The sequence below is a fragment of the Mustela lutreola genome, chromosome 12, assembly GCF_030435805.1.
Source record: "Mustela lutreola isolate mMusLut2 chromosome 12, mMusLut2.pri, whole genome shotgun sequence".
NCBI lineage: Eukaryota > Metazoa > Chordata > Mammalia > Carnivora > Mustelidae > Mustela > Mustela lutreola.
The window spans coordinates 9,557,966-9,570,977 of NC_081301.1; the positions used below are offsets into that span (position 1 = coordinate 9,557,966).

At 52.9% G+C, this 13,012-nt stretch overlaps 1 protein-coding gene across 18 annotated transcripts in view; it reads left to right on the forward strand.

Moving 5' to 3' along the window:
- MAPKAP1 (MAPK associated protein 1) overlaps nt 1-9,195 on the forward strand; it is a 244,724-nt gene extending 235,529 nt beyond the window's left edge. For all 18 annotated transcript variants that reach the window (XM_059142981.1, XM_059142980.1, XM_059142974.1 and 15 more), the window contains 2 exons: nt 3,225-3,322; nt 8,676-9,195. In XM_059142981.1, the coding sequence (XP_058998964.1) occupies nt 3,225-3,322; nt 8,676-8,801 (224 nt within the window). In that variant the 3' untranslated portion in view covers nt 8,802-9,195. The remainder of the gene's footprint in view (nt 1-3,224; nt 3,323-8,675) is intronic.
- The last annotated feature ends 3,817 nt before the right edge of the window (nt 9,196-13,012 follow it).

The following is a 13,012-nucleotide window of genomic DNA, read 5'->3' on the forward strand; positions in this document are numbered from 1 at the left end:
CTCTTGGTGCCTACTGTTCTCAACTTGATGCACGAGTTGAGGGCCTCTGGCCCTTTGTAAGCCTGCGCTGCTGGCAGGGCCTGGACGGAGTGAAACTGCCCTTCCAGCCCCGAAGTGAAACAGATCCAGGAGTGCGTGCAGAGTCCTCACAGCAAAAACTCTGCTGGATTGAGTCGGCTCCATGTCCCCTGGCTCGGGTATGGGGAAAACCGTGGCCACTGATATTAATATCAGATATATATATATACATATATATATATGATATATATACATATCAGATAATATATAACATATATTATCAGATATATATATCAAGTATAACATACCCCAGAGCTGTCCCTCGAAATTTCTCGCACAGTGTACGAAAGGGCCATGCGCCGTCACTGTCTCACCACACCTCGTCCCAGTAACGATCCTCTGTGGCTCTGTAATCCTCACGAAAGGGCTGCTTCCCTGAAGTTCAAGTACAAGGCCTCCGGGTAACATTCTCAGTGTTCTCATCTCTCTGTGACGTGATTGCTTTCCCTGGGAAAGGTCAGTAAAGCAGAGGCTTCGGAGAGCGGGTGAGTGGCGGACTCTCCATCACTCCTTTGAGCTTCACTCCTCCTTGGGGTTCTGGAATGAGCACCAGGGACAGGCAAGGAACATGCATGGCAAAAGACAGATGTCACCTGGCCCAAACAGGCGGCCTTTCAAGAGGCTTGACTTGGGATGTTTTCTTTTTGTTTTTCACGTGACCGTGGTGTGGACAGGCCGCAGGCCTCCCCCCGTAAACCCACTGTCAGTATGCTCCCCGGGCCGTGGGGTCCCAAGAGCACAGTTTCTAGAGCCTTCCAGGCCAGCGCAGACTGCCTGTCGCATGTGCTAGATTTAGATTCGGCTCTACCTAAAGAGTGCAGAAAAGGGTTTTAATAGCGTCTGAGTTGTTTGGGCAAAACAGGATCTGGCATCTCGAGCTTGGGTTTGGTTTTGTCAGTGACGAGTGGGAGCAGGTGCTATAGGCGGTCTGTGGGATCCCTTATCAGAGTGCTCAGTGAACCCTGAAGCTTCGGGTCTGCAGGCCTCCCTGAGACCTTCTGGTCCTTTTTAGCCCCAGGCCCTAGTGTCTGTGTCTGTCACGGCCAGGTGTCAGCAGAAAGGCCTCCTGGAGGGCGTGTGTCTCTCTGTCCTTCAGAGCCCTGTGACCTTCATGGGTGTCTCTGCTTGGTCACAGCAGAGCCAACAAGATAATGGCACTGTTCTTCCACACAGTGAGATCACCAGCAAGACTCTACTCTTCCAAGATGGGTCCTGTGAAAATAAAGGAACACACACACACACAGATCTATTTATGTGAGATTCGGTTTCTTATCAGAAACAAGTCATTTACATATTAACAGGATGATTCGCTTCTGGCTAAGAATTCTGACATTTTAGTCCACAATTGAGAATCAGGCTAAATTTGTCAAGTGGCTGAAAGTGAGGTTTTTCAGAAATTATTAGCTAATTTTTTCATTATAGAATTTATAGGCACAATTAGTATATCATAATGATGTTTCCAGGATAAAATACCAGTAGCTCAACTTTTCTGGCCACAAATGTACAACATATATCAGTTTATTTTTGGAGATCTGAAGAATTAGCTACTGTAAATAAAGTCCCCAAGAAGATTTCTCCGGGAAAGAGGTGAACTTACAGTAATATGGGTGATATATTATTAATTAATAACTATGACCAGTGCTGCTTCAATTAAAAGGAAAATGGATGAGAAGGCCTATTAGAAAGAATGTGCTTCGTCTCACCAGTCCTGAGGTCTAGAGAGCAGACCAGGGAAGGTTGTTGCTGAGGCTGTCTGCAGGAGGGGGACACCATCCGCTCCCGTCGGGGGACTTTGCTGCGCACTGACTGAGGGTCTCTCGGAAGCATTGCTCATTCGGTTGCCAGGAAGGGAAACCAACTTCAAAATAGATTAAGGGAAAAAAAGGACTTTCTTGGAGAGCCACAGCCTTCCATAACTCAAGGACAGCATGTGCCGATGGGCAAGGGAGGGCTTCACTCGGGACTGAGACAAGCAGGCATCCGTGTCCGTTTGGAAGAGGGAATCTGATTGGCATGTCTGGTCCAGAGGACAGGCACATGACCCCTGTCTGCAGGGGTCACGATACAGTAGACCGGTTTCTTTGACCAGCCACATATGGTATGGGAGAGCGCCTAGAAGTACAGCTATGAAGACTCACCCAAGGAGGTACCAGGTGAGCTGAGTCACACAAGATCGGCAGCCCTTTTCCAGACAGGTCGTGAGAGAGGACATCCCAGGCCTAGGCTGGTGGGAAGGTGCAGTGCCGTGGGCCAGCCAGTGCATGGGAGTGAGAGGAAGCGAGAGAGGCAAGGCAGGAAGCAGTCCCAGAAATGACAAGGTTGTTCTGAAGGCAGTGGGAAAGGGGCATGCAGGAATTTGGTTCTGGGAGAGATTTGTGTGTTCGGAGCATCTGAACCCCTGAGCTCAGATACCTGCCATCCTTCCAGGGTAGAAACGACTGGAAGCCCAGGAGCAGCTTCCAGGCAGGGTCACAAGGCCAGGACCCCCCACCCCGCAGTAGCCAGAGCGCTGGAGAAGCCCCGTAATAGGATTACCAGCAGCCTTTGTCCTTCCTGTTGTGCATTTATTTGGCTTTGAGTACAGTTATTTTATTTTTAGAGTAAAAATATGGAGTTCAGGGGCGCCCGGGTGGCTCAGTTGGTTAGGCGACTGCCTTCGACTCAGGTCATGATCCTGGAGTCCTGGGATCAGGTCCCGCATCAGGCTCCCTGCTCGGCAGGGAGTCTGCTTCTCCCGCTGACCTCTCTCCTCTCATGCTCCCTCTCTCTCAAATAAATAAATAAAATCATTTTTAAAATGTAAAAAAAAAAATGGAGTTCATTGGCCTTCTACCTTAAAAATACCACCTTTTCCACATACTCGTCTAGAAGTAGTTCTGTGAAGCCTTCCTAATGTGGCGTTGCCCTGAACACAGTCAGCGGAATGAGACCTAACCAGCCGTTTGATTTTTTTTTTTTTTTTTTTTGGTCCATTATCTCCCCAGCCTGGGATGAGAAGAATGAACTGCTCCAGGGACAGCGGGCCTCACCGCCTTCCCTCGCTTTCGCTTGAACTGGAGTGCCACGGGGAGAATAGGGGGCGCCTCCCCAAGGGGAACTCACAGAACTCCCTCAACACTGCCTTTTCTCTCTCTGTCTCTCTCCAGGTCATGCAATATTTAAAGTCACGTATCTAAGCAATCATGACTATAAACACCTCTACTTTGAATCTGACGCTGCTACTGTCAACGAAATCGTGCTCAAGGTCAGTGTTTCTCCGCAGGCCACGCGCTGGGCGGGCAACGGGCATGCAGGGCCGGGTCTCCGGCTGCCAGCGGCCCCCTCCTCCCAGCATGGACAAGGCTCCTGGGCCCAGTTTGCAGAGGACGAACTGCCTTCTGGTCACCCAGGCGGGGAGCACCCACACCCAGGGCTGTCCCACAAGTCAGCTGCCCTTCTCCCACTTCAGCCAAAGCAGGGCCCCCTCCGGCTCCCCCCACCCCCCGGTCATTCAGATTCTTTGTGTACTTACCCCTTCCGCGCACCACGTATTTCCTCCAGTCCATTGTCAGGAGCTCCCTGAGGCTTCTGGAACCGATTCAGAGGAAATTGTTGTTATTAGGTAAAGACACTTAATGTACTCAGGATAATTTTAGCAACCTGTTCTGAACATATCCGTCTCTACGCTACAGTTGTGCGTTACTGTGTCTCAGCAGTGCTCCCTGAGCACCTTCGTGTGCTGCGCTAGCCCTGGGGACGTTGCAGTGACAGACCCGTGCTCTGGTGCCAGAAAGCTCTTCCTCTGTCAGAGGAGACTAGCATTAAATTACAGAGATTGTTAAACGGTCACAAAGGTCCCATGTAGATGAGAAAAAGGTAAACTGACGGGGATGGCGGGGCTCAGGGAGCTGAACCCTGAAGGATGGGTGAAAAAGCCGGTGAGGAGAGAGCAGGCATCTCAGACAGGAGCAGCCTGTGAGGGGACGGCGGGGCAGGGCGAGCGCGTGGCGGGAGCAGAGCAGGGTGGGAAGGCCAGGTCGCACAGAGCCTTGCAAAGTGGGGCCAGGCCAAGAAAAGCTCCCCTGGGCCCTTGCTGGTTTGGGAGGCCCAGGGTGGGCCCCGAGACTGTGGGTCTCTGAGAAGTTCCCGGGTGCTGCAGCGCTGTGGTCTGTGCGCTGTGCTCTGAGTCGCTCTGGGCGAGTGGTTCCCAGACTCTTCCAAACGGAGAATCCTTTCTCCCAGCCGAGTCTTGCACAGACAGAGCAGATAGAAACCACCACGCTGCATGTTGGCGGAGCAGGACCCACCGGCAGAGGGGCTCCCCAGCCTGTGGCTGTCGCACTCCTGTTGCTCCCGTCCCCTCAGGGCCTCAGTGCCTCTGCCTGTAAAATGGGGATCGTGGCAGGTGCGCTGCCCCACCCCAGAACACAGATAAATGAGGTAGGGTGAAACTACCCAGATGAGTGTTCTTCCACCTCGTGAGAGTAAAAGCCATCGAGTAATAATAGTGGAAGTAGCTAAGTCAGGGGCGCCTGGGGCACTCAGTTGGCTAAGCATTCAGGTCTAGATTTCAGCTCCGGTCATGGTCTCCGGGTCCTGGGATTGAGCCCCACGTGGGGCTCCCTGCTCAGCGTGGAGTCCGCTTCTCTCTCTCCTTCTGCTGCCACTCCGCCTACTTGTGTTCTCTCTTTGGCTTTCTTTAAAATAAAATAAAACTTCTTAAAAAGTAGCTCAGGGAGGGGCACCTGGGTGGCTCAGTGGGTTAAGCCTCTGCCTTCGGCTCAGGTCATGATCTCAGCATCCTGGGACATCGGACTTTCTGCTCAGCAGGGAGCCTGCTTCCTCCTTTCTCTCTGCCTGCCTCTCTACCTACTCGTGATCTCTCTCTCTGTGTTAATAAATAAATAAAATCTTTTTAAAAAGTAGCTCAGGGATTAGAGAGTACAGGACCCAAGCTGAGCACTTTATACCCTCTTCCAAGGAACCTTCGTGGTTCTGCGAGACAGTAGTGAAAAATCGTCCCCATCTCCTACAGGAAAACTGAGGCTCAGAAAGAAAGAAACTGAGCTAGGACCATGACTGACAGAACTGGACCTGACCCCAGGTTTGGCAGCTTCCAGAACTTGTGCTCCTAACCCCCTGGATGTGTGTGTCCTTAGGGAGTTGAATGACAGGTTTCAACCGAATTATTTTGCAAAGACTTTTGGAGGCCAAGTCCTTATGGCTACAAAAGATTTCCAAAAGTAGTAGATGCAGTGAAAAGGATAAAGCCACTGAGGGGACAGCTGGGACCAGAGTCCCCCTCAGACCAGGCCGTAGGGACGGAGGGCCTGCCTCCAGTGCTTGAAACCAGCAAGCCAAGAGTTACTTGCCAGACTGCCCCCAGACAGCACAGGGAACTTGTTCAGTGTTTGGGGACCAGGTAAAGAAATATTCCATTACCCCATCAGGGGCTGGCCTCTTTTTTATAGCCAGCATTAAAATATTCAAGACTTGAGAAGGATTCTAGTAAAATTATAATCCTGTGTTTGACATCAAAATAATTTTCACAAGAGCAGATTGATGACAGAAACACAGGTTTATGACTTCAGTACGAGGCTCCGCAGGAGCAAGTGCAGAGAAATCATTCCACGGGACCAAATGCTCCCTCGAAGCAGATGCTTTGCTGCAAAATCCCTGAGGCCTATCGCCTCCCCTGAAATGTCTGTTTTCATATGAAAATGTTTGTAGAAATATTGCATCATGCCCGAGACTCCAGGAGAGTCACAGCGTGCCCGGGCCTGATTTACTTAGAGAGCTAATGGTCATGATTCTGATGGAAGATTAAATTTCACTTTTTCTGTCTCTGATTTTTATAGCAATTTAAATACTTAGCCTTCTGTGCCATCCCCACAGTGTCTGAGCTTTGCACCAATACCAAGTGACTGAGGCCCCAGTCCTGTGTTCCAGAGTGTGGCAGAAATGTTCCCACCAGAGGCTCTCCAAGGAGTCAGTCTTAGACTCAAATAATCCATGTGGCAGTTCTAGAATTCGGGAGTTTGACATAAAACGAGAGCTTGAGGCGGAAACTGAAGAAGAAGATAAGGGCCAGAGGCCAATGTCCAAGAAACCGTTATGAACAGGCAACTGTCCATCGAGTGATTTTATCCCATCGCGTTTTTCGCCACGTAGAAATACTAATAACGTCTCCCATTTACTGAACACCAATTGCACACTAGACATCTTACGTAACTCTTTGGTCTTCGCTCTTGGCCTGCAGAGCGTAGACATTATCGCCATCCTGTAGACGAGGGGACAGAGACCCACGGCCGCAGAGTATGCGAGGGTGGTCCAACCCCAGCCCTGAGGAAGCCCTTCCCCCCCAAGCTGTCGGCGAGCTAAGCCATGTGTGGTCCCTAATTCTGCAGGCTTCGAGATGAATCTCAGAGGAATCATTGGTCTCTTCAAATCGGGTTCTTCTTGTGATCGAGTGATGGAGGCTGTGGCTTTATTGACCATGAAAACTCCCTATATTTTTATGCCTTAAGCTGTAAAATGCATTGAAAGTGAAACACTCTGTAGTGCATAAAATTGTGCAAGTTTTAAGCCACAGCATATTAACCAGCTAATGGCAGACCAAAGGGCATTTTTATCTTTTGATTATTACATTAATCTTCCATTAAAATTATCTATGTGATTATCACAAAGCACTGAAGATAATAAATTTAGGAGATAGTTCGCTAGTTAAGGATCATTTTTAAATGCTTTCGTCAAGTTATATGTGCCAAAGATACACTGAAAACACCAGGTTGGCTGAGCGTGCAAACAATATAATCCAAAGATGGCTCTTATTAAGAATGATAAAACCTCTTATTTCCATACATTGTCTGTAGTGTCCCGAGTCGTCAGCCCGGCCCCGCAGTCCTCATGATTTATTGCGCTCAGCTGGTAACTTGGCGAGGCAGCGGGCCAAGCATGTCAGGCCTTCTGTACTCACACACCAGCCTTTAACGCCTGCTGCTGGCGACTATCAGAGCAGAAAGTTTGGAAGGGACTCCGTGTCGGGGCCTCGGCCCATGGGAGGCACGCCATGCCGCCCGCCTCCCCTGCACACCGTCGGCTTCTTTCTCAGAGGCAGCAGGGGCCGCTCCCGCTCAGGGTGTGGGCCACGCAGCCCTCGGGGTGAATCAGGCCGTGACAGGTCTCTGGAGTCAAAAATATTCAGGTTGCTGGTCATAACGTGCAGATACTTGAGAGCAAAGAGAAAGGTGTTTGCTACGAGAAGCCCCAGCCAGAGGCTGGCAGGGGCAGAGGGAGAGACGGTATCTGAGGGGTGAGGGGGTGGGAGCACCTCTGGGGAGGCCTGGGGAGCTACAAGTATGCCAGTCAAGGGGCCCCCTGGTGCGGACGCTTACTAGCTCTGTGGCCTTGAGCGAAGGACAGTACCATTCTCTGCCTTGATTTTCTCATCTGCACAATGGGACGATAGTGGCACCTGTCTCGCTCCAGGAGCACTGCTGCCACCACGCCTTCCGGCCAAGGGTTCAGGCTCTACACTGGGCCCCAGTCCAATCCCAGCACCACTGCCCTTCCCTGGCCCTGCCCGCCCCACCTGGACTGGGCATGAAGCCATTAAACTCCCCAGAAGCACCCCCTCCTTGCCGCCTACCCCTGCTACGCTGGGATGTGTGCTGGTTCGCCCCTGCCCCTGCCCCTGGTACACCCCAGACTCCTACTATTTATTTCTCAAAACCCAGATCGCTCATTCCTCTGCAAGATTTTCCTGCCCTACACGTCCCCGATATTTCTCTCCTCCATCCTGCTCCTTCTGTCTCTCGTGTCCCGCTTGTCATGCTGTTGGATACTCACTGGGCAGTGAGCTCTTCAGATCAGGGACCAAGTCTTACTTTTCCCTCTGTCTCTCGAACCAAGCCTGGAGCCAGGCTCAGACCCGGTGGGTGCTACAGTGACTGTGCGGCTGCGGCTGTGGCTGCGGCTGCCCGGGAGCGGCCCGGCTGCGCGCTCTGCACACGAGACCTTCACAGCTTTGACCCTGACCTCTGGGTGATCCTGGTCAGCTCAGCCCTCTTCCCTGTCCTTCATTCCTGCTTACCAGCCGCGCGCTGGCCGGCAGGGTGCTCCCGGGCAGTAGGTGAAAGCCGGTGGTTGGAAGCTCTGTCGCTACCAGAGAGGAGACTGAAAATAGAGCCTTGGTTCGGCCGGCTTTCCGTCCCTGCAGTGTCTTTCCTTTCACACGAGGAAAGGGGGTGCTCAGGGAGGCATGTGCAGGCCCAGGACTGCGCAGCAGGTGAGGAGCCGAACCAGGAAGCCTGGCACACAGCCTTCTGGGAGGCAGCGTGTGCTGAGGAGGGGACACAGGCTGTGGAATCCGGACCCCCCCCAACCCCCCTCCAACAGGACTGAGAGGCCGGGACCAGCCGCTGGTCCTCTGCCGGCCTCCATTCTCCTGTCGTGCAGGGGGCCCCATCCCAGCCCGCCAGGTTGCTGTGATGACCGGGCTCCACGTGCAAGAGAGCACCCAGCCCTGGGGTCCCGGCGCAGGTCAGGGCCCTTCCCCTCGTGGCCCTGAGTGAACAAGTGGCTGCCGAGTGACCAGGCTGTGTCCTCTTGCTTTCTAGGTTAACTACATCCTGGAATCACGAGCAAGCACTGCCCGGGCTGACTATTTTGCTCAAAAACAAAGAAAACTGAACAGACGTACAAGCTTCAGCTTCCAGAAGGAGAAGAAATCAGGGCAGCAGTGACACTGGCCTCCAGCCCCAATCTGTCACCGTAGCTCAGAGCCTGCCTGCCAGGGCCAGGTGGCCCTAGAGCCCACCTTGTGTCCTGCAGTCCTCGGGGGCAGGCCAGTCCCTGGCTTACAGGCACAAGGCCAGGGGGCTCTTGGGGGAATGGAGCTGGGGACATCCCCACGGGACTGAAGCCTGAGTGGCAGTGGCTTTGATGAGCCGTGCCGGGGGCCCAACGACACAGACGGCACCACAGCCATCCTCACTGCCCGACGGCCCTGCCTGAGGATGTACATAGCCATGCCCAGACATTTCCTTGCAACTTGATCAAATTTCTTAAAACAACCGAAGAACAAAATTGTACATTTCTTTTTTTTTTTTTCCTTTTAATAAACAGGTGTACTCTTTATCATGGTTGGTATGACGGGCCGTTCTTTGGGGCAAAGGATTGATCATGTCATTCTCTTTAAACCTGTTCCCGTATTGAACAGGCAGATTGGAAAAGCTATGGCTCGATTTCTCAGAAGAAATGTTTAGGGCTTAGTCAATAGTTTTAACTACGCCATTTGTTTAAATGAGTGCATTGCTTTGAGGATAGTATCTTACTAAAGTTAGGATGGGGGGGGCCCTGGTGCCGTGTGTCCCGGGCTCCCCCTTCAGAAGCCACCTCTCTTCAGCTCGTCCGGGCACCTCTTGGTTTCAGAGATGCGGGACTGCAGGTCCGGCACCCAGTGCTGGGAGAGCGGGTGACGGCTGGTCTTCAGGTCAGCTCCCAGCCTGAAGTGGGCTTTTCCATTTCTTAAATAGCAAGTGTATGTTTCAGCTAGCCAGTAGACCTGCATGTGGGGTTTTCCGGGAATTGAAAATGTCTCTGCTTTACTGACTCAGAAGGACCTCCGCACCCCCTTCTTCCTCTCCATACAGCGCCTGCCTGCAAGCTGCTGTTTCTCCCTCTGGCGGAGGGGTCAGGGCCCGGGGGGGGGGGGGGGTGAGCAGAGGGGGCAGGCAGAGGGGAACCTCCTCCAGCGGGGTCCGACTGACTGCTCGCTGACACCACACCCCTGGCCACACCAGATGCCTCTGCGGTCCTCACCAGCCTTTCCACGGTCCCTCCCAGGGAGACATCCTTTCGTGCTGTCCCCAGCCAGGGCCGAGGACCAGACATTTCACCGAGGACCTGCATTTCAAACAATTTTTTAAATTGTTGTACAAGAAGAGATGTGCCAGAAACAGCATCTCCAAGTCGAGTGGGTCTCTTTGCACTGGGGGCATTTTAATGAATTCCTCTTTCATTCTGATCTTTGTTCAGCCAACAGAAGCATCTTTTTCTAACGTCTTCCATTCCCACCTACCCCAGAAACGAAAGAAATATGATTTGTAGCTCGCTATCTATCTGTATTTGAATTTTTAGCAATTTTATATTTAGATATCTTTGAAAAATGTAAATGACTAATTTGGTCATTAAATCTTGTGACATATTCAATATTAAAATGATATTAAAATATAAGTCATATAAATATCATCTTTCGTGTATTGCTTTGGATTCTTGAAGTCTTAAATCCATTACCCTGACTTGTGAGTCTGCAGTGAATAGCATTTGGATAGTAGGAACCGCAGCATTTGCTGGCGGTTCTGGTGGTACCGAAGTCCCTGAAATGCACCCAGGCCCCCTTAAATACTGAGCGAGACAGGATGACCCTCTTCACTGAAATCTTCACCTCCCTCGAGTACAGAGTCAGCACCATTGTCGTGTTGTGACATACGGCATGCCCGCAATTGACTACGTAAAGCCCAGCTGTCCAGGAAGAGTGGAAGGGGTAACACCGGCGAGCCTCCCAGGTCGACCGAATATCAGGACTAGTGAAATTCAGTTTTTCCCTCGGCCCCGCTCTCACCCCTGGATATTAAGACCACACGCTCCTCAAGGGTACACTTGACTGAGCAGGCGCTCAGCCTCCCCAAGGTAAACAGGGGACCCTAGGGCCCTGCTGGGGCTCTCCAGCAGCAGCTCCTGACCTGGTTCCCGCCACCAGGGCTTCGCTGAGCACGGGCAGTCAGGCAGCCTGGCTGGTGGCCGCTGGACCCCAACTCAGCCGGCCACCCGCTGAGACGTGCCCCCCACTGCCCCGGGATCTGAGGGTCCACAGCTCGCCAAGCAGGCTACATGCTGGCCCCTTACAAACACACGCGAGTCCGTGTAGCTCCCGCAGCCACCACGGGGCAGGTGCTGTCATAGCCTTGTGGCCTAAACGCCCCAGATCCTGCAGGTGTCCCCAAGGTCCCACGGGGAGGGGCCCTGCTGTAGGGAAAGCCGCCTGGGAGGAGGAAAGAGTTAAGCCTGTCGTGTTCGGTTCCCACCAAACACCTCTGCTTAAATGCAAAGTCCCAATAGGGTGGTGTTGGCCATAAAAGCCCTAAGAGTGATTTGTGAAGTCTCGAAGCCCTGTAATCTCGTCAGCGTAATGGGATTATATTTCAAATCACCACAGCCTGTTCATTACCCATTTAAACTCCTCTGACAGAGGAAAACTTACATGAAACGTGCAAGGCAGCCCTCGCTGACTTCCCCGCTCTCCTTCCTGATTAGACAAACAGATGCTGAGGTCTGGAATGAAAAAATAATGTGCCCATTTATTCATTTTTCTGACAAGTCACAATAGATTTTTAACTGCCAATGAGTGACCTCCCGGAGGTGCGGTGGCGGGGAGGCGCCCGCCAGGCAGCCAGTGGTCATTTCCGCCCGCGCCAGCCGGTGCCCTGGCCCAGATTCCTCCCGGGACCGGAGCCGGCAGCCAGACTGAGCCCCGCTCCCCGCTCTGTCCCTGCCGGGGCCGCCCAGGAGCTCAGCCAGGGTGGGAGAGCCTCCTTGGCTGTCACTGCATCCCCTCACTGGGGTCCAGGGACCTCCCCCAGGACACAGCCACGGCCTGAAGTCAAAACCCCAGATGGGAACCCTGGCCCTGCCCTTGAAGAAGGAGCCTCAGTTGCCCCATCTGTAAAATGGAAAAAGGAAGAGAGCTCATCTCAGTGGTGAAGGGTCAGGAGCCTGGCTTGGCTGCCCTCAGGTCCCACTCTGGGCTGCCTAGGACGACTGTCCCCAGTCAGGGCCCCCGGGCTGTGACAAGGAGAGAACGGCCTACCCAGTGCCAGCCCTCCCTTGACCTTGTCCTCTGGGGGAATAGGCCTTTGTGGACAGTTACTCGCTGGGTCCCAGGGCCACAGAGCAGGTGGGCAGAGGAAGCCCTCTGGCTCTCTGGTCTGTGATGATGCCTGGAGCAGGGGTGGGCTGGGGGGAGGGGTGCTGGGTCAGGGATCAGCTCTCCCTGTCCCTGGGGTACCCATCCCCCTCCTAACTCGGAAGCAGGACATTGCTCCTGAGCTGGGCCACCAGCTGGAGGAAGCCCTATGGCGCGGAGTCGCCGGAGGCATAAATAAGATAGTATCACAGGCCTGGCGCACAGCAGAGGACAGGTAGCCATGGAGACAAGGGTGCCCAGTCACAGAATTGCTGGGAACACAGAGGCCGAGGCCTTCCCTGCCAGCAGGACTTTGGGCCTCGGGGGGCAGCCCCAGCCCCCCACGGAAGCGCCCTCTGGGTCACACGCAAGAGGAGCTCCAGGCCCCCTGTTACCTGGCTCTGGAGGAGCTCCAGGCAGGGCTCCCGTCTTCAGGCCTTCACTCCATGAATACATAAGAAATACCGTGAGGCTAATTCTTTTTCAAATGATAAAATTCATCTGTATTATAACATTCCAGCCCCCAGCTTCCTGAAAGCTAAAAATATTTTAATGTCATATTTCCATGTAAATTTTAGTTTAGAATTTAATACCCTTTTAACATACATTAAATTTTTAGCATTCTTCAAGCCCTTGACTCTTTTAAGGATTTAGCTGATGTGCACTGGAGAAAAGGGTTGGCGGAGGCCGTAAATTAAGAGAGAAAGTTCTAGAAGCAAGATGGCCCCCAAACCTCTGTGCCCACCGCCTCAGAAGTTACTCCTCCGGGCTGGGGAGCACCTGAGTCAAACCCTAGGTTCCTAGGGAGGTGTCAGAAGTCTCCGTTTCCTTCCTGGAAGGAGCGACTGTGACTGGATTTATGGGGGGCAAGGAGACTTCACCACAGCAGCCTGGGTCTGGGGTGCCAGAGTGGCCTGGGGCCCAGCTCAGGGGTGCCACAGTCGGGGTAGGGTCAGGCCCTAGTTCTGACACTTGCCGGCAGGTGATCTC